This window comes from Dipodomys spectabilis, unplaced genomic scaffold (assembly GCF_019054845.1).
Source record: "Dipodomys spectabilis isolate Male_0828 unplaced genomic scaffold, ASM1905484v1 ptg000032l, whole genome shotgun sequence".
NCBI lineage: Eukaryota > Metazoa > Chordata > Mammalia > Rodentia > Heteromyidae > Dipodomys > Dipodomys spectabilis.
The window spans coordinates 24,162,936-24,184,927 of record NW_024870709.1 but is presented as its reverse complement, the minus strand read 5'-3'; the positions used below and the strand labels follow the sequence as shown (position 1 = coordinate 24,184,927).

The window sequence follows — 21,992 nt, the reverse complement described above, 5'->3', positions numbered from 1 at the left end:
CTTTTGAAAAGGCCTATTAAAACCTCAAGACTATCAGACTTGGGTAAATGAATTCTTTGTTATACTAATAATCCTGCTTTTGTGATGTGATTTTATATGAAGAAAATAGAATGTTGGTCCTTGTAAGATGAACATGGGATTTGAGTGTCAACCAAAAGGATACTTGAAATGAGAGTTTTAGATCCCAGGCTGATACTCATGTCCAGCCACTTGTCTATATCAATGGGCTAAATAGACAGTAATGTTGAAGGGAAGAAGGGATGAAGGATGGGAGAAGTGACTCCCAAAGGGGAATGGCTTTGCCTCTCCCCATTGCTATGAGGATTACATGCAGCAGTGGAGATAAGGTACCTTCAACTTCTCTGACCACATAAAGGGTTCAATCCTGAGCCAGATTTTTTCTTTCATCTCATTTCTCTTCTCCTTCAGTCCCCCCTGCTCATTGTTAGCTTTAAGAGAAAGACAGAAATCTAGAAGCATTACTCATACCCCCTTCCACCCTCCTATAAAGATATAGTTTGTTTCTTCCACTCCAGGTTACTTTTTGGACTTGTATAGTCCTAGTTTCCACAGAGCACTTGAGATTTCCTTGACTTCGCCAAAAAGTCCTTGATTTAAATTGGAGAATATATTTTTATGGCTAGTCCATTGATGTCAACTATGAACAAAAAGCTGAGAAATCCTGAGGGGAGGGGAGTATGCTATTTTTACAATATCCTGCTCCAAAAATCATTTGTCTCAGTGGCGTGACAGTCTCTCCACAGAGACCTCCACAGAGCAGCAGTGGCCCCGGGCAGCTCTCCACCCATGGCTGGCTGTGAGCTGTGAACTCCACAAGATGTTTCTCGCCATCAGCGCATGACTTCAGTTTTTCCATTCCCACTGTGGTGAAAATGAACGAGAAAACTGGACCCTGCCTCAGGAAGCAGCATACAGGCTCCACACCAATCAAAGCAGGAAGATACTGTGCTAGATACTACTTCATTTTCCAGACTTTGAAGAATTCTTACATTTGTCAGAGTAGCTCTGAATCATTTTGTGGTTGTTACTGGATTCGAATGGGGATATTATACATGCCTGACCCTTTGCAGGAAAAGTCCCTCTCCCTTTTCATGAGCTCTTCCTGCTTCCTGAGCTAATCTCGTACTTTCACTTCTTGGTCTTCTAATCATTTTACCAACATGCATTTTAAAGGAAGAGAGGCTGGGATTTAAAATAAAAATAGAGGGGACAAAGTTATGGCTGCACATAACATATATGCATATGTTACATATATATGCACATATATGTGTGTATATGTGTGTATATATATGTATATATATATGTTACATATTGTCCTTCTTAACACACGAACTCTTGAATATAACAAAAGTCTTATTTTCCCCAAGTATCTATCTCCAGCAGATTCTCTTAGGTTTTATCAGCACCATCAACTCTTCTGGCTTTCTTGGACTTCAACTCTTCTCTAAGCAGATCTCAGCTGCTTGGGTTTTGGAGTTGTAAGCCATTCATTGATTCATTAATTAATATTTATTTTTGGGTTGGTACCGGGGTTTGAACTCAGGCCTCCCATCTCATTCCCAGCCATTAAAAAAAAATCTGTTTCCCAAAGAAACATAGGTCCCATGATGTCTCGTATTTGCAATATCTAGTATATATATGAGTCAAGCAGAAAAGGTCAGATAAGGTGATGTTAGGAAAATGAACCTTAAGATATGTATTTTAAATGTTTTTTTTTCTTTCATGTGATTGTTTCTAACACATTTATAAGTTTATTTCTTTGTTGCTTTGTATGTCCCTCCCCCACAGTATAACCCCTGCTTTTACTGTATTTGATGTCGGTATAATTTGTGGGAAAAACAAGTTGTTTAAATAAGGATACAGGTGGAACTGTTGCAACAATGAGAAGTACAAGTTGTCATGTCGAAAACGAACTTTACAACTTGGGAGGGGGGAGGAGGATTGGGTGGGGGGGGGAGGGGGGAAGGGAAGGGGTGGGAAGGGTAAACAAAGGAGGAGGCTACAATGCTTGATAAGAAATGTACTCACTATCTTGCCCATGTAATTGTAACCCCTCTGTACAGTATTTTCACAATAAAAAAAATAAAAATTAAAAAAAATCTGTTTACCTGTCTAACCTATACACATTTACACATAGGCACTGTTATTTCTACTTCTCTGTAGAATCTTAATTGTGGACAAGTGATTCTGAGAGGTAATAAATGTGTTCATGCCTTTTCTAATAAGCACCATAACTGAGGAGTGTGGATTACAAGGCCAAAGAATCCAGTGAATACACTGGGCTCGTATAGATGACCTAGGATCATCTCCTAGTGAAAGTCTTAATCACATGTACAAAGCCTTCTCTGACAAAGGGTACAGTTACAGATTCCAGTGACTGCATGGGGATGTTTCTGGTGGTGATAGCAGCACAATTTATACCTGATCACCAGAGGTAATCATCCACACATGGGAGATATCTAAGGACAGGCAACTCGCTCCTGCTCTCTTCAAGTGACAACTTCTCTGGACTTCCTCCACAAAAACCAAAATATTGTTCAACCAGGCCACATGCCTGTTACTTGGGACTGTTCTATATGTATCTTTTTACTCCCTGTCTCCATGTTTTGTAGGTGGTTCTTAGGTTTTCAAATTCATTCAGACAGGCCAAGAAGATTTGAGACACGGAAAGGAAGAAGGTCATGCTTTTATCCACAGGCTCTGCTATTCGCAGACTCAGTGGCGGCAGTAGTGCACAACCCAACAGCATGCTGTTCACTGGCCCAGCATAGTGAAGACTCAGAGACTTTGCCTGGCAACACCAGGTTCACATTCTGTCCACCAGTGGAATCACCCATCACACTCTGTCCACACCCTGTGCCTCTTAATACCCCTATAGACAAAAGTGGCATTGGCCAAGTGTAGCCACACAACACAGGGTAACCTACGGTAATGAATGCATCTATGACTTGAAGTGACATAGAAGTACAGGCCCAGGGCCTTCTGAGATTACAGTGAACGAAGTCTGATTTACTCCATTTTCTCCTCACCCTAATTCTCCCTATTTAACCAAAGGTCAATGTCTATACCAGGGAAGATATAAAACTTAACTATGTAACTTGAGGATAAAGCTGGGAAGGGGAAATAGGGGAGAATGATGGGAGGGGTGACATTGATCATACTCATGTCCTGACTTATGGTATTGTAACTTTTTTTCAGTCATGGAGCTTGAACTCAGGGCCTGATACTGTCCCTGAGCTTTTTGCTCAAGGATAGCACTCTACCACTTTCAGCCACAGCTCCACTTCCAGTTTTCTGGTGGTTAATTGGAGATAAGAGTCTCAGAGAGACTTTCCCGCCCAGGCTAGCTTTGAACTGCAATCCTCAGATTTCAGCCTCCTGAGTAGGTAGGTGAGGTGTGAGCCACCAGAGCTCAGAATGTAACCTCTTTGTATAACCACTTAATTGTAAAGTTAAAATAAGAAAAAAAGGGAAAGATTCACTGAGTTGTCAGGACCTCCAGACTTGCTTCTAGTTGTCTAGTGATGCCTCTTTAGGCACAAGAACTTCAAACAATACTCAAGACTTTGTCTAGAGCTCAAGAATGATTTATTGTTCCCATTCCAAGGACGTTTTCTCCCCACTACTTATAATCTTGTCTCTTCTTTTCTTTCCCTTCCTTCTCCTCTTCCTCAGCTCTAAAAGTCTCATTACATAAGATTGTGTTTGTTTCAGTCAATCCAGCTCTTCTTGTTCAAATATTTCAGTCATTGCAAGAGCTGTCAGAGATCTGTGGCTCCGTCACTTCATTGTCTGTTTCTGTTTTCTTCTTTCTTTCTTTAAGGCTTGAATTTACAAAGATAAGTTTTCTTTCCTGTTTTTCAGCATCAAATAAACTGCCATTATGGCAAAGGCACTCAACCAAGTTAATGCCCCTGTCACTGTGTAGACAAGCCCCAAGAAAAGGTTATCACCTCCGCTCCATGTCAGGGTGGACAGGACGACAGATTTCTCTCCTTGGAACCTGGTGACTGGAAAATATAAGAAGCCTTGTTAAGGATCTGTCTCAGCACATTTTATCTCTACCACTGCATATACCAAAAAGGTAGTTTAAAGCATGTGAAATTGCTCTCTTTTTTGCAAGCAAAATATTGGTTGAATATTTACTTTTATATGGTTCAATACAATGAAGTAGTGCTCTTTATCTTGCTAGAATAAAATTAATTAAAAAGCTGGGTGCTGGACTCATACCTCTATTCCTAGCTACTCAGGAAGCTGAGATCTGAAGATTATGGTTGGAAGTCAGCCTGAGCAAGAAAGTCCTTGAGAGTCTTATCTCTACTTAACCACCAGAAAAGTGGTGTTATGGCTCAAAGTGGTAGAGTACTATACTAGCCTTGAGCAAAAGAGCTCAGGGACAATGACCAGCCCCTGAGTTCAAGCCTCACGACCAACAAAAAATTAAAAAATTATAAAACTAAGTAACAACAAGCTTTCTCTCTACATAGATGTAATCTACAAGCGATTCAGACACAGATAGATCTGAATGACTTGCTTTTCATCATACGTCACTTCTTGGATGGATCCAAGGAAGGTAAAATAAATATAGGTTTTTTTTTTTTGTTGTTGTTGTTGTTTTTTACAGCAAACCTGAACTTAGTTAGGCTCAGGAGAAATGAAGTTAGTTCCTGAATAAGTTGAAGCTGGATCAAATTCCTACTTCAGGGGAAATTCTTCAAGAGTGAAAAACATTTACAGCAAAAATAATTAGAAGTAAAAGTAGGATAGATGGTAAAGCATTTTTGGTGAGAAAACTAAAGATGTTGCATTGGCCTTTGTTTGGAAAAGGCCAGCATCCCTGCTGCTGGTGAGAAAATATTTGAAGTGAGTTTGCTATCGTTAGCATTTTAATGACATCATCTCTAATATGCATGTGGCTTGAGGTTTTCAAACATCTGGTCCTTTTTGTAAACGAAACTAATAAACAAACAAAGATTTCTCATAGCAACGGCAGGGGTCAGAGGCATTTCCCAGCAAAGCTCTTAAAAGGCCTCACTCAAATCACTTGGCAACATGCTATTTAAAGGCACAAGGAAACTTGTTAGGAAACTAGCTGTCTTTTTTCTTTTACATCAGAATTCCTTATTGTCACCAGGTCCTTGAGTGCAACCTCAACCCATCTGCCTGCCTGTATTCTACCTTTCCATTCCAGCTCCATTTGAATGAGAGGGTTTTTAGGATGGCTTTTATCCCTCAGCCTTGGCCTAATTCTTATTAGCTGGCACACTAGGCTGGTCACACCAGGCCCACACACGGTGCAAGTGGAGGCCTGGAACTCATGACTGAAGCTGTGCATGGCAGATATAGACTTGAAAGTGATCAGTATTAAAGGAAATCGAGTTCACAAACAGGCAGCTTCCTCCTCCTCTGAACTCCTATTTTATTCCTGAAAACAAGAGATCAGCCTCTCGCATGAAAGCTTCCCTTCCTGTACCAGAAGAAACATTTTTGTAAATCATTAGAGACTAAGATTTGAGGCCAAAGAAATCTGTGCAAAGAAACTTAGTTAATCTAATCATCATCTCTCTTGTTATTTTCTGTAATTGACACTTTTTTTTTCTTTCTTGCGGGCCCTGGGCCTTGAACTTAATGCTCAAGGCTAGCATTCTACCACTTGATCCACAGCACCACTTCTGGCTTTCCTGTGTATGTGGTACTGAGGAATTGAACCCAGTGCTTCATGCATGCTAGGCAAGCGCTCTACCACTAAGCCACAGTCCCAGCCTCTAATTGACAATCTCCTCCACCCCCTAATCATGGGCCTGATCTCTAGGCCTGAGTGCTGTCCCTCAGCTCTTCAGCTCAAGGCTAGAGCTCTACCACTTGAGCCACAGTACCACTTCCAGATTTTTCTGCCTTTGTGGTGCTGAAGAATTGAACCCAGGGCCTCATGCATGCAAGGCAAGCACTCTTCCACTGAGCCACCTTCCCACCCAAAATTGACAATCTTTTAAACCCACTGTAGAAGCACTCAGGCTTAGTCCCTTTTTCAGGTCATCATTTTTTCTTGTGAGAGTTCTTATGTAAATGTAAATAAAATGTGTTGTTTTCCCCATTACTCTGTCTCATACTAGTCCCAGGTAGAGACCCCAAAAGAGCAGAGGGAAATGTTTTCTTCTAGACAAGATTATAAGAGAACTCCTCCATACAAATATAAGAGAATTATACACATTTTTTTCTGGTAAAAGTATTTGATTGGAGAATAGACTAGAATGAAAGAATTCAACAACCACTAGCCTTCTTTCTGAAGGAGAAAGAAAAGTAATACAAAGGATACTATAAGATATGTTGAAACTGTAGTTTCCAGCAGGTAAGCCTTCTTTAAAGTAGTGTTCTCGTGAGAGCCGGCGGTAGAGTTTTTTGAAAGTAGGAAAGGCAGCTGTCCGCATCCACACAATAAAGTCTTCATTGAGGAAGCCATTGTTTCCTGGGTCATCTCTATCTAGTTCATAGATAGGTACAGACCAGGATGGGGGCTTTGCACTTCCTGTGAAAAGACAAGGAATATGACAGAGAAACATCATCCCTAGAAATTAGAGTTTAAAAAAATCTAAGTGTGGGGGCTGGGAAGGTGGCTCAGTGGTAGAGCGCTTGCTTTGCATGCATGAGGCCCTGGGTTCGATTCCTCAGCCCCACATAAGCAGAAGAAGTCAGAAGTGGCACTGTGGCTCAAGTGGTAGAGTACTAGCCTTGAGCTGAAGAGCTGAGGGACAGTGCCCAGGCCCAGAGTTCAGGCCCCACGAACGACAAAAAAAAAAAAATCTAAGTGTGGGTGTTGGAGGTGTGGCTTAATTGGTGTGGTGCTAACAAATGAATAAAAGCAGTCAGGTACTAAGTTCAAGTCTTGGTCTCAGAACTAAAAGAAAAAAAGAAAAAACTCAGTGTGTATGTAACCTGACTTTTATACCATTAATAATAATGTTTTTAAAGACTCTAAGGAAATTTTCATAATAATTTTATAGGGTTTAAAAAAAGAGTAGAGGGCTGGGAAGGTGGTTCAGTGGTAGAGCGCTTGCCTTGCATGCCTGAGGCCCTGGGTTCGATTCCTCAGCACCACATAAGCAAAAAGAAAAAAAAAAAGCCGGAAGTGGCACTGTGGCTCAAGTGGTAGAGCACTAGCCTTGACCTGAAGAGCTGAGGACAGTGCCCAGGCCCAGAGTTCAGGCCCCACGAACCGGATCCAAAAAAAAAAGAGTAGAGGCCAGGCACTGGTGGCTCACGCCTATAATCCTAGCTACTCAGGAGGCTGAGATCTGAGAATCACGGTTCAAAGCCAGCCTGGGCAGGAAAGTCTGTGAGACTCTTATCTCCAATCAACCACCAGAAAACCAGAAGTGGTGTTGTGGCTTAAGTGGTAGAGCGCTCACCTTGAGCTGAAGAGCTGAGGGACAGCACCCAGGCTCAGAGTTCAAGCCCCATGACTGACAAAAAAAGAAGACTAGAAGCCAGGCAATTTTGGCTCACGCCTGTAATTCTAGACACTCAGGAGGCTGAGATCTGGGGATAATATTTGGAAGCCAGCCTGGGCAGGAAAGTTTGTGGGACTCCTATCTCCAATTAACTACCATAAAGCTAGAAGTAGAGCTGTGGCCCAAGTGGTAGAGCACTAGCCTTGAGCACAAAAGCTAGGCACAGTGTCCAGACCCTGAGTTCAAGCCCTAGGCCCAGGCCAAAAATTAAAAATAAATAGAGTGGGATATTAAATTTTATGGACATCTTTAACTACAGTAAAACATTGAAAAGGGTAGAACAAAATAAAAAGAATGAGGGTTTTCTTTATAATAGAAAATATATTTTCCTCCCAGAGATAGGATCTGGCTATGTAGCCCAGCTTGGCCTTGAAATCACAGTCTTCCTGCCCCTACCTTTGTGGAAGATAGAGGAAAAATAATCTCATTTCTTTAAATTCACTATTAGTCCAAAGAGGGCAAATGAAAACCAGAAAAACACTACTTTAAAGTAAAAAGGAGTGACAACCACTATGAGGGTATGGAAGTGGAACTCTTGTTCAGAGCAGATATGTGGATGAAATCTTAGCATTCTAGAAACATTCATGAAAAGTGTTACTGTTTTCTGAATTTTGGCCCAGAAACTCAACTTCTAGAAATGCAGTCTAAAGAAACACCACAGAGTGCTGGGAAGGTGGCTCAGTAGTAGAGCGTTTGCCTTGCATGCTTGAGGCCCTGGGTTCAATTCCTCAGCACCACATAAGCAGGAAAAAAAAAATCTGGAAGTGGCACTGTGGCTCAAGTGGTAGAGTGCTAGCCTTCAGCTGAAGAGCTGAGGGACAGTGCCAAGGCCCAGAGTTCAGGCTTCACAACTGGACCCCCCCCCAAAAAAAAAAAGAAACACCACAGAAGGGTGCAAAGATGGGGCTGCACAGATGTTCAACTCTGTGCTGCCTCTGGGGGTACAAAGCTAGAAGCAGTGGCAGGACAGGGAGGAGGCGGCCAGCATTAGCATCTCAGCCCAGTGTGAATCAGGGAAGTGTGGTCGAGCTTGGGCTATGGCACAGAACTAAGAAGGATAAGGTACAGGGTGGTGCTAGAAGGCACATCTGTTGATGTTAGCCTCATAGTTTTCATAATTCCCGCATTCAGCCATGGGCATGTCTGTCTCTTCTGTTCTACACGGAACTCCTTCAAACAGTATTGCTCTCATCTATTTTTTTTTTTTCTTTAGCAGTTGGTCCAGTGTCTGACACATAGCAGCTGTTCAATAAATGCTTGATAAAGGAAGGGATGAAAGATTCCAATTAAATCTGTTCAAGTGGATAATAAAAACCATATTGAATTTTAAAGCTCTAATCAACAAGAGTAAGTTGTTTCATAGACCTTTTCCTACAACACAGTTTGTTCTATTAGTAAGATGTCCAAATGGACTCTTGACTACTAACGCAACCCAGACTTATTTTCTAAGTATGGCTACAGTGCTGGTCAAAGTTCACATTAAGTTTGGTTTGAGTAACCTACTGAAGAATGCTTGTACATACTCTACTTCCTCTAGACAGAATTCTTGGCTGGAGGACCTTCCTTGATGTATATTGTAGAACTCACATAGTTTTTAGCTCTTTCCCAGATATCAATCATTGTTGTTTGAGCATTTGATCAAAATCACCAACTACCTTTGGTGTCTGCACTCTGGACTTGACCATCTTTTTACTTTTTGGTGTAAGGTCATTGTGAATTCCAACTGTGTGTGGTATGGGACCCTAATGTCAGAATGGCCCAGACTTGTGAAAAACACATGCTCAAAGTTGTCTTCCCTTAAACTCCAATCCTACTCCCTCCCATGTATCTAAAAGGTATGAGAAGCATATTTTAAGAAACATAAACTTCAGTTGGGTTGTTTGAATTCATCCATTTATTCAACAATATTGTCTTGATTTCTCATGCACGGGGATGCAAACCTGCTTGAGATCCAATCACTGTTTCCAAAACAATTCACACAGATGCTAACAGAATACAATGTGGTAAGTCTTGCGATAGAGACTAGAACAAAGTATAGCAGAAGATGGGAGAAAGCCAAGACCCTGTATGTTATAGGCTTATGGTTTTGTGGTAAGACAGAATAGTACAATGTCATCAAGTTGCTTTCAAAAGCTAGCAATGCAATGATAAGACACAGTGATGATACATGCGAGCTTGTCCAGGACAGACCCGGTTCATGTCTGTTGTACATTATCCCATCTGATTTTGCATTTACTCCAAATAAATAGTGTGCCTACAGTTTTATTCTTCCAGTTTCCAGTCATGGGCTCAGCGAACAGTGTGTGAGATTTGCCCATGTGCAGTGGGCTGGGTGCTTACTTCACTTGAGATCATACGTGAGAGATAAGCAGAGACGTTTTCAGTCAAAACACAATGCTACATATCCCCGTGACTCTTGCCAGCTTTTTAACATTCCAACCAGCTAGCTCACACTTTGTGTCTTGGCCCGTGAGCTGTGTGGTGCTGCCAGGGTGCAAATCAGCAGGGTCAATGGCAAACGTGGGAAACCGCAAGTCTGCATATATGTACATGATGTGCGGATGGGTGCTGACAGGAGTTTGAACTCTGTTGGAACAGTTACTTTTTTATTTATTACATGCCATATATATATTTGTTGTTATTACTTTCTTAATTCCATTTAGTTATGAAGGGCTAATAAAAACCCAAATGTGTGTTTAATGTAAAGTACAGTTTCTTAAGAAAGTTGATATGATACCGAAAATGTTGGTTGACCTTGCTCACCCACAGGCCACAGTGGTGTGAATCACCATGTAAGGATGGAAAGGTATAACTCTGTTGAAGAAAATCAGAACCTACTTCAAAAGTTTGTGGATAATCATGCATGGTAGTGCTCAACTGTAATTCCAGCACTTGGGAGGCTAGGGCAGGAGGATTGCCATTTCAAGGCCAGACTGTGCTACACAGAGAGTTTGGGACTCATCTCAGCTACATAGCAAGATCCTGCCTCAAAGAAGAAAGAAATGTTTGAGGTTAGTTTTAAAAGATTGTATCTGGAAAACGGATAAACTCTTAGATCCACTTGTATATCAGTCTGTGACAGCATGACTTCTTTTAATAATATTTCTATTGAGATTAAGTGATTACATATATCTCACAGTATTGTAGAATAGTGATACTTAAAGTCACAAACACATTTTAATTTTCACGAGGGACATTGTCATGTGGCTCAAGTGGTAGAGTGCTAGCCTTGAACAAAAAAAGCTAAGGGACAGTGCCCAGGCCCTGAGTTCAAGCCCCAGGACTGGCAAAAAAAAAAAAAAAAGAGGAAAAGAAACCCAGCATGACTTGTTATTGGTATCAAATGGAATTTCCTTCAGTTTTCACCTTTTTCTTTTTTTTTAAAGACATCTCACTATGTTGGTTCAGTCTCGTCTCAAATTTTCAGTCTTCTTTAAGCATCCCAACCTCTGGGATTACAAATGTGCACAACCATGCTGATCTAGTTTCAGTGTTTTAATTTTTACTCACTTTTGGTAATTAAAGAAAAACTTTTAACACGTTGTCTCCACTGGCAAACAAGAACTTTTTAAAGAGTTAAATGAGGCCAGTTAACATGAAAATTTTCAAATAGAAAAATCAGGTTAATTATAGTTAATTATATAATGGTTTGATTGGGGGATGGTTAAGTCCTCATAGAATCAAAGCATATCTGTTAAAAATTCATGAAGATGAAACTTTTGTCATCGTTATCAAGGTTACTAAAAACTCAATTAAAATCTTTAAATGGAGTCAGGTGCCAGTGGCTCCAGTCTGTAATCCTAGCTACTCAGGAGGCTGAGATCTGAGGATCAAGGTTCAAAGCCAGCCTGGGCAGGAATGTCTCTGAAACTCTCCAATTAACCACTTCTGGTTGTGGCGCTGTGGCTCAAGTGGTAGAGTTCTTGCCTTGCTTGAGCTGAAGAGCTCAGAGATAGGACCCAGGCCCAGAGTTCAAGTGCTGTGACTGACAAACAACAACAACAAACCAAGTTTCAATGGTTTGGTTTTGTAGAATAAATAAATGCAAATTTGATGGAGAAAAACATCAGACAAAAGGTAATGCTCTTTGTAAACTGAGAAATCAACAAAAATCAATATACTGAACATGATTAAAATTTGTTGTGGTACATAAATAATTCACAATTTTACACAGCTCCATTTCTAGCTTACAGTGATTAATTCGAAATGTGAGTCTCATAAGCTTTTGTGCCTACGCTGGCTTTGAACTACAATCCTCAGATCTCAGCCTCCTGAGTAGCTAGGATTATAGGCATGATCCACCAGCACCTGGCCAACATCTGCATTTTTTTTTTCTTTTTGCTTATGTGGTGCAGGGCCTCAGGCATGCAAGGCAAGCACTCTACCACTGAGCCACCTTCCCAGCCCAAGATCTGCATTTTTTGAAAGTACATTTTAGTATACCTATTTCATAGATGTCTCAATGTGATGTCAATTTAGGAATCAATAACTGAAAGTTGCAAGTAAGTATGTTGTTCTAGTACCTTCTTTTTCTCTCAAAAATACATATCAACTTGGATAGTAAATTATATGATCATTTTAACTGTATCCAAAGCAAGAAGTTTCTCAAGCGCTGCCCTCCCATCCTTGGGGGAGGAAGGAGTGTTTCTAGAATTTGAACTTGGAGCTTCCTATTTGTCAACCAGGTGCTCTCTACCTCTTGAAGCACACTCCCCATTTGCCAGCCTCAAACCAACTTTGTCTTGGTGGCAAAGTAGAAGAGACAGGGAACAGATCACTCATATTTCTTATAGGCACTGAACAGAGGAGCCCATGGTTGGGGAAGTCAGTGCAAAGGAAGTCAATAAAGAAGGAAGACTCATAAGCCTCTCCCCCCATCCAAATAAAACAAATATTTCATATAAAATAAGAATACTGAGCAACTGTATGGATCTTACCTTCAAATTGATCTGCAAGATTACTGGAAACTGGATTCTGAAATTTGACATACTTATCTGTCCACCATGTGAGTCCATACTTTAGCATTGGGACTTGGATGTGTTCAGATGAATGAAGGTTATAGGAAAGAATTATGGTATCTGAAAGGAAATTTCAAATTATGTTAGACGTGAAAGCTACCAAGTTTGCCATTCTTCAAAGAGCAGACACAGCTGAAAATAAACCAGTTTTCCAGACACTCAGCATGCCTCGATATCATAGCTGCTGACTCACAAGACTATTCTTTTTCTTGCTAAGGTTGAGCTCTGGGCCGGGTTGTGGCGGGCAGCGAGGCCTCGAAAGAGGCGAATCCGGCGCGAATCCGAACCATCAGAGCCGCCACCAAGACGGTGCAAGATGCTGCAGCACATTGACTACAGGATGAGCTGCATTCTGCAAGATGGCCGGATATTCATCGGGACCTTCAAGGCTTTCGACAAGCATATTTGAATTTGATCGTCTGTGCTTGTGATGAATTCAGGAAGATCAAGCCAAAGAATTCCAAGCAAGCGGAAAGGGAACAGAAGCCAGTCCTTGGTCTGCTGCTGCTTCGTGGGGAAAGCCTAGTTTCAGTGACAGTAGAAGAACCACCTCCCAAAGACACTGGCATTGCCCGAGTGACATTTGCTGGAGCTGACATGGGGGGGGGGAATAATGGTGGAGGAAGGGGGGAAAGAGGGGGAGAGGGGGCAGGAATTGGCAGGGCTGGGCTGCTGGCAGAGGAATTCCAGCTGGTGTTCCCATGCCCTAGGCTCCTGCAGGACTTGATGGACCAGTCCGTGGGGTTGGTGGGCCATCCCAACTGGTGATGACCCCCCCAAAGAAGGCTGCTGCAGCCGCTGCCACAGCCAGTATCGCAGAGGCTCCAACCAAAGTGCCCACCTGGACGTGTGGGTCCTCCCCTATCTATGGGTAGAGGGGCGGCATGGTGGGTCCCCCAATGGGGATTCTGCCTGGCCCAGGAACTCCAATGGGCATGCCCCCTCCAGGGATGTGGCCCTCTCCCCCCGACCCTGGGGAATGCTCCCCACCCCAATGCTCTAGACTCATCCTGGCCATCCTCAGCTCCCTGATTGCTTTCTGAAAGGCTGTGCATAGTCCTTTCATTTCTGTGGCCTCTGAAATTGGTTTATAACAAACTCTTAAGAGAATGTTGTAAATGAAAAAAAAGAAACAAAACAAAACAGAAAACAAACCTCTGGGCAGGCACTGGTGGCTGAAATCTCTAATCCTAGCTACCCAGGAAGGTGAGATAGATCTGAGAATCATGGTTCAAAACCTGACAGGGCATTAAAGTCTGTGAGGCTCTAATCTCCAATGAATCACCAAAATGCTGGAAGTGGAACGGTGACTTAAGTAGTAGGATGCCAACCTTTAGCAAGAAAACACCTAAGGGGTAGCACCCAGGCTCTGAAGCCTCACTATTGGTGTGCATGTGTGCACAGCCATAGACACAGACACAAATAATCTTAAGTTCCATTTAAATCATACATACACACACACACACACACACACACACACACACACACACACACACACACTTCTACATGTACATACATATAATACTATACAATAAATAAGCAAACAAACAAAAACTGTCACTAAGATGAAGAAGCAATCTGGGGGACATATAGGTGTTTACATACTTATGAAGAAGGATAGCACAGAGAGAAGACAAGGTTACACACCATTAAACATGCTGTTGGCAATAGCACCACAAGGAATGAAGGGAATTTTATCTTCAGTCATTTTGAATGGATGACAGCCATGAACATCCTGTATGCAAGATGATACAACAATAAGAAATGTTTTTGGCAAACTCTTAGAAGATGTGTAAATGTGTTTTACCTACCTAAAAATTCATACACAGGAAGAAATTTAACTTGCTTGTTATCCTGTATATCACATGGAATCTTAAAAAAAATTTTGTTGAAGTATAATTTACATTCAGAATACGCACAGACCATGATTGTACAGCTAGATGACTAGCTGGATGGACATCACCAAGAATCCATCTTTTACAACAGCGGTTGCTAAAAAATCATCTGGCTATCGCTTTCATAGAATGTCAGTATGAACAAGGTTTCCTTTTAGCTTTGCTTACTAGAAGCTAAAGATCATCTATCAAGATTAAAAATTGGTAATCCTAGGTCTCCTATTGTAGTCAATACAATCAAAGATTTGAAAACTAGGTTCTTAGTTCAATCAATAGAATATCAATTAGGAAGGATCAAAAGCTCCAGATTCCTTGTAATAAGGACAGTGGGTAGGAATCAAGTGAGCAAAACTGAGACAAATCCCTCAAAATGGTACATGAAAAGATAACCATTTAGTTGGATATGGTTCATGACACTTCTCTGAGGAGGAACAGAGCTTTCTCTAACAGTGATCCTGAATATCTAGGCCTGTCTGAAGTATTTCTCTTTTGTGACACCTTCTTTTTTTTCTTTTTTGGGTCCGGTCATGGGGCCTGAACTCTGGTCCTGGGTGCTGTCCCTCAGCTCTTCAGCTCAAGGCTAGCGCTCTACCACTTGAGCCACAGCGCCACTTCCGGCTTTTTTCCTTTTTGCTTATGTGGTGCTGGGGAATCGAACCCAGGGCCTCAAGCATGCAAGGCAAGCGCTCTACCACTGCGCCACCTTCCCAGCCCCGACACCTTCTATTTTGAACTTATATTTCATCTTCCTTTCCGAAAGAACTCTCTGGATTTAAAAGAGGCAAAGTATTACACCAAAGTAAAAAAGCCTTACCATAATATTCTTACTCATCAGTTGCGTATTGCTTCTGGAAAGAACATATCGATAGAGATTCTGGTAGAAGCCATATAATTTGTAGTACATATAAACATTACCCTGTTTGGGGGAAAATAAGATGCAAAAAGGGAGTAAGAGATATTAAGTAGAATATTAATAAATTAAAAAAATAAAAAGTAGTACAGAACTGTTAAGATTCTTCCTGGAAACAGAAATGCAAGAAATCACTTTAAAAAGTCTCTGTTGGGCTGGGTGCCAGTGGTTTCATGCGTGTAATCCTAGTTATGGGGGCAGCTGAGATCTCAGGATTCAGATTTGAAGCCAGCCTAGGCAGGAAAGTCTGCAGGACTCTTATTGCCAACTAATCAGCAAAAAGCTGGAAGTAGAAGCATGGCTCAAGTGATAGAGTGCCAACCTTGAAGGAAAAAGCTAAAGACAGAGTACAGAGCCCAGACCCTGAATTCAAGCCCCAGTACCAGCACACACAAAAAAGTCACTGCTAGAAATTCCTGGCCTATGCAGAATTACTGCAATGAAAATAAGTAACTTATTTTTAAGCTATTCTTTTTTTTTAAGGCTTTCTTAATGGCTTCTATGTTCTTGTTTGATTATTTTTTAAATAATGAGGCTTTGTATTTCCATACACAAATTTGTTTTTTGGGTTTTTTTTTGTCGGTCGTGGGGCTTGAACTCTGGGTTTGGGCGCTGCCCTTGTGCTCTCCAGCTCAAGGCAAGTGCTCTGCCGCTTGAGCCACAGCACCACTTCCGGTTTTCTAGCAGTTTATTGGAGATAAGAGTCTCACGAACTTTGCTGCCCGGGCTGGCTTTGAACCGCGATCCTCAGATCTCAGCCTCCTGAGTAGCTAGGATTACAGGCGTGAGCCACCGGCGCCCAGCTCACAAATTTGTTTTTTAAAATGATGTAATTTCCCAAGACAAATGCTTTATCTAGGGTTGTGATCTCAAAGCAAACCCAAGTAATATAACACACGTAACATTAGAGTTACTGGTATAGTTAGGTAGAGGTACATGAAACTAAAAGAGCCTATGGCCAGAATCTAACTGTCTGTGCCATTTCAAGTTTCTTTGATCTAGTAGAGTCTTTGGATTATAATACTTGATCAAGAAATGATGAGTATGCAGTCAAAATTCAATGTATGTACTATAAATTAAGAAAAATGAGGGAAGGGGTGGGTTGGGAGGATGGGTGAAAATGTTGAAAGAGTGACATTGATCAAGATGCATGATACTCATAAACTCTTCGATGAGTGGCAATTCCTGTGAACAACTATGAAAAGATAATAAAAATATTAAAAAGAGAAATAATGAGTATGGAACAATGAACTGATCCACAAGAAAGAAGTGATTTCTACCCTAGCAGTAAGAAGCCTTGTTGCCTTGAGAGGAAGATTGTTTTTGCATGTGCTACAATGCAAGGCAGTCCAGTCATAGATTAACATTATGGGTTTATTTTTATGGTGACATACCAAGTCCCATGAAATTCTCAATGTAGATTTGAGGCTGATATTACAAACAACACATATGCAAACATGTACATTGATTTAAGTAACATAATCATAGATTTTGCTAACAGCACAAGTGGCCAATATTGCTGTACACAAAAGCATTTCTTTTACAACTCCTTGGTTCATCGATTCTTTAGCCCAATGCCAAACTAGCATGTTTGGAAAGGCTTTTGGCCTTACTTCCTAAGAACCTTAAAGACTATGGAAAACTGGGCCTCATACCTACTGAAACCCTAAAGAAAAGTCATTGTAAATGTAGCTAGTTATGGAACAAAAGCTGAAGAAGTCAGCCAGCTTTTTTTTGTGTGTGCTGGTCCTGCGGCTTGAACTCAGGGCTTGGGTGCTGTTTCTAAGCCTTTTTTGCTCAAGGCTAGAGCTCTATCTCTTATTCCACAACTCCACTTGTGGCAGAGAGGCATGGTTAATTGGAAATAAGAGTCTCATGGACTTTTCTGCCCAGTCTGGCTTTGAACCTTGATCATCAGATCTCAGCCCCCTAGCTAGGATTATAGGCATGAGCCATTGGTGCCTGGCAAACTTAGCCCTTTATAAGAGATAATTTCTGGGACACTGAAAAGAGATGATAGGTCATAATGAAAAGGCAGGCTGCACCACAATCCACAGGGAGCATTGGTGTGAAGGCAGACAAGCCAGGCTTCACTTGCTAGGAATGATGGATTACATTTCTTACTCCTGTGACTACAGACAGTATGATATCCACAGAATGGAATTTACCATACATTTTCTTGGAAGCCAAAAAAAAAAGAATTCTACTAAACTAGAGCTATATGCTCATATAAATGACACAATAAACAATAAATGCAGTCAGCGTTTGCCCCACTAGGGACCTCTTTGCAATGATTCTCTATCCAAGATTTAACCTAACAAGGTCTTTTCAAAGATCATGACCTTCCTGGGTCTCTTCTGTCCGCTGGACTCAGGCCCAGCTCCTACATAGCATCTTCCATGCTGACATAGTTCCCCTCATTACTTGAATAGCTGACATTATCTGGGATGAATACAGGTCCAGACAGGGCTGTTCTTGAGCTTCCTGCTGAGCATTCAAGGCCCTGTTCCACCTTGGAGTCAGCTGGTCCCAAACCAAACTCATCCCCTGAAAACCTTCCTCATCTCTCTCCTTCCCTACTTCATTCTTTCTCTGGGGCAATTGCTGACTCGTGCTCTGTCAGCTCTCCCTGACTCCTGATGGCTTCCATGACCCACCTCAAGTGTTCCCCTAGTCAGTTTCTTCATGTCTAAGCCTGCCTTGGTAACTACGTCTCAGAGGATCTGGACTTAACATGAAACTTTAATCAGCCCAAGAGTAGAGAATTCTCTTAATATTTATTTGTCATTTCCCTTGGTGCCTGACAACCAAGCCAGTCTCTTTGGGATTAGGTAACTAATGTAGAATGACTTGGAGTGAAGGGATCCAAGCAGAGTCCCATCAGGTGAGGCTGCTGACACTAACTTACTATGTAATCTTGATGAAGTCACTTAACCTCTCAGCCCATTAATTTTCTCATTATCAAAAATGGGTGGTTAGATTTAGTGATCTCTAAAATCTTCTCCTAGACTGACAGGTAGGATAAAAACCTGATTAGCAATAGAAATTATTTCACAAGGGAGGGTAACAATACCAAAAAAGCCAAATGGTGGGGTAGGAAGACAATAATTTATAAGATTTGTCACCTCCATTCTGCTTTCTTTAAAAAAATATTTTTATTATCTTTACGTAGTCCAAAGAGTAAGCATTCATAAATCAGTTTATAAGTACAATGCAGCTTGATTAATTTCATCTCTTTCATTTCTCCTCATCCCTCCCAATCCAACTCCTCCCCTCAATTTTCTTAGTTTCATAGGGCATGCATTTGGTATTATAATTTTGGAAAGCACTTGATGGAATTTAAAATATTATTATGGACATTTAAAGAGAAGTTTATCAGTATTAAGTTAGTTGAAGGGTTTTTTTTTTGTGTGTGTGTGGTACTGGGGTTTGAACTCAAGACAATTTGGGGCATTCCTCCAGGCATCCCTGGGCTTTGATCCTCCTACTATGCCTCTTGGGTAGTTGGTGTCAAAGGTGTGAGCCTGGCTTTGGTTGAATTCTCCAATGTCACTTACCTTCATTTTCTCTGGAAGGTTAAAGGGAATAGAACAGGTGCATGCTTTCCTAAACTTGGAGGCATCATCCCGCAGTTCATGACAATCTGCACATAGCTTTGTGTAATTGACCTGTCAGGCAGGGCAGAGTGATGAAGCTATACAAGTATGTATCTTAAATTTCAAGACTTGAATCTATACAAAAATTTCAACCTGTCTTGGATGTGCAGCCTGAGACATGGCTAAAGGGCAGGCCACTCCCAGCACAAATGTTTCTAGTGTTTGGGAATAGTAAGACTTCTTACAGTCTTGTATTTGGGCACCTGGCAGCATCTTACCATTAAATAAATCCTCAGCAACTCCTCCAAAAATCTAATTAAAAGGGTGGAAGTGGCCTGAATAGATACTTTTCAAAAGAAAAACTTCTAAAAGGAAAATGCCCAAATGAATCCAAGCCAGCACACCCATATTTATGTCAGCACTACAACAGCCAAGTTACATCAGCAATAGCTAAATTATGGAATCACCCTAAGTGCCCATCAATGGATGAATGGATGCAGGTATGCATCCATGTGCACTTGTGCACATGTGCACACACATACACATACACACACACACACACACACTCAATGTAATATTATTCTGTCATAGAAAGAACAAAATCATGGAAAACTGGAGATCATTATGTTAAGCAAAATAAGACAGATTCAGAAAGTCAAGTATTGCATGATTTCCTTCAGATGTGGAATATGGGTCAGGGGAGGACATGAAAGTAGAAGGAGGGACTATTTTTTTTTTTTTTGGGTCCGGTCGTCTTTTTGCTTATGTGGTGCTGAGGAATCGAACCCAGGGCCTCAGGCATGCAAGGCAAGCGCTCTACCACTGAGCCAACTTCCCAGCCCCAAAGAGGGACTATTAAGAAAGAAGAGAAGCAGAGGGAGAGGAACGAGAGAGGACAGTAGGGTGAACATGATCAAAGTACATCATAGGCATGTATAAAAATAGCATACCAGGCTGGGAAGGTGGCTCAGTGGTAGAGTGCTTGCCTTGCATGCATAAGGCCCTGGGTTCGATTCCTCAGCACCACATAAACAGAAAAAGCCCGAAGTGGCACTGTGGTGCAAGTGGTAGAGCACTAGCCTTGAGCTGAAGAGCTCAGGGACAGTGCCCAGGCCCAGAGTTCAAGACCCATGACTGACCAAAAAAAAAAAAAAAGCAATCCAAAATCCATTACTTATAATGTATACTAAATTAGAAGACTGACTTAAAAATAAAAAAATACAGACCTCTGATGAGCATTTGAAAAATAGTCAATGTTATCATCCATCAGAAAAATTCATCTTACCTTGAAATGGTGAGTACCAGAAATGCAAAAAGTTACAAATTCTGGTAAGGATACAGATAAAAGGGAAATTTTATGCACTGTTGGCAGGAATATAAATTAGTGTATTTACTACAGAAAACAGGATGCAGGTCCTCCAAAAGCTAAAGCTGGAACATATGACCCAGCCTTCCCACTTCTGGTTATCTATCTGATGGAAATAAAAACACACCAGAGAGACACCTACATTCCCATGTTTACTGCAGCACTATTCAAGAGCAAAGGTGTGGGAGTCAATGTCTTTATTTAGTGACAGACAAGGTGCTATATATACACCCAAATATTAATTGAGCCATCAAAAGAGGAAAATCCTGTCATCTTGCAGCAATATGATGGAACTGGAGGATATTTGCTAAGTGAAATAAATCAGAGACAGCAAGACAAATATGGCCTGTCCTCACTCACGTAGGATCTGAAGCAGTTGATGTGATAGTAGAATAGTAATTAACCACAGGCTAGGAAGGGTAGGGGTGTGTGTGGCTAAAGGAGGTTGGCTAACAGGTAACAGAACACAGATTGGAGAGTAAGTTCTAGCTTCCTAGGCACAGGCGTGTGACTGTAGTTTACCGTAACCTATTATACATTTTATGAAGTTTAAAAAAAAAAATAGCTATCTCTAAATAGAAAGAAGGAAGGACCAGAACACGCTGACTCAGTACATTTGCTCTGTCCATTGGATACATGTAAGATGCCATCCTGCCTAATGAGTATTGCAATCATTCTTTAATTACACATTAAAAAAAACAAAAAAACAAAAAAAACCAATGCATACAGATATCTTCTTAAGCTCCAGAGGACCTGGACCTTTGGGTCTGAAATTCACCTTGCCTTGCCTCTCCTCCTACCTCTATTATTATTTGCTGATCATTCTGCCAGTGTGAAAAGCACTTCACTTTGCCAGGGGCTTGTACCCCTCTATGGCCTCTGAGTCTTGCATCCAAAAGAGGGGGTGCTCCGGTGTCATCTAGATCCCCGTGGAGAATTTAGACCCTTCTTATTTTATGGTTCTACAACTGAGGACTCTTGGAAACCGCATTACAATGGTAAGACAGTGCAAACCTCTATTTTCTTGGTGCTCTTTGCAGACAATATAAGGATGATGCCCACACAGAGGCAGAATAATCCCGTGGTAAAAAAGATAGAGAGGACGGCGGTGGCGGTGAGGCGGAGGTGGTGACCCGGCAGCTTTTGCTGCTTAAACGCACTGTTGTCTGGCTGTCTGGACTTGTCATATTCGAACAGCTTCTCCATTTTGGCTCTGTAAGTGATTCAGATGTGCATTTGGGTCATTTAGAACATTCCTAACTCAGAAATACTGACAATGGTAAGTCATTTGGAGAACTATGTGAACCTTCCTTTGTCATTGTCTTCCTTGTCATTGTCTTTTCTGCTTCCTAGATTTATTTCTCAGCCAGACCTCTTATCCACCATTGCTAGGAATATTGGAACTAGGCTCAGAAAGCCTGTTCTGCTAAATGCCCTGCCCGTGAGGGACAGGCCCTGGCGAGGCCTGTGAAAACCAGCACCTGCTGGCACTCAGGCAGTCACGAGGGGCTGTTTTGGGGGTTGGTGACTGAAAGTGGGAACTGGATTTATCTTCAGGAACATACTTAAATGTTTAGAGATAAATCCTTAGGCTGCTGCTAACATGAATATAAATTAAGTTGGCAAAATGCTCTGGGATTACAGCTCGCATTGCCATTGGTGATTATGAGGAAAGAGG

At 41.4% G+C, this 21,992-nt stretch overlaps 1 protein-coding gene across 1 annotated transcript in view; it reads right to left on the bottom strand.

Annotated features, from left to right (window-relative positions):
* LOC122105512 (cell cycle control protein 50C-like) overlaps window positions 1-21,520 on the bottom strand; it is a 41,911-nt gene extending 20,391 nt beyond the window's left edge. The window contains 7 exon segments of the mRNA XM_042676753.1: window positions 3,857-4,061; window positions 6,338-6,547; window positions 12,467-12,607; window positions 14,195-14,282; window positions 15,257-15,358; window positions 18,910-19,020; window positions 21,329-21,520. Of these exon segments, the coding sequence (XP_042532687.1) occupies window positions 3,857-4,061; window positions 6,338-6,547; window positions 12,467-12,607; window positions 14,195-14,282; window positions 15,257-15,358; window positions 18,910-19,020; window positions 21,329-21,520 (1,049 nt within the window).
* Window positions 21,521-21,992: the final 472 nt, after the last annotated feature.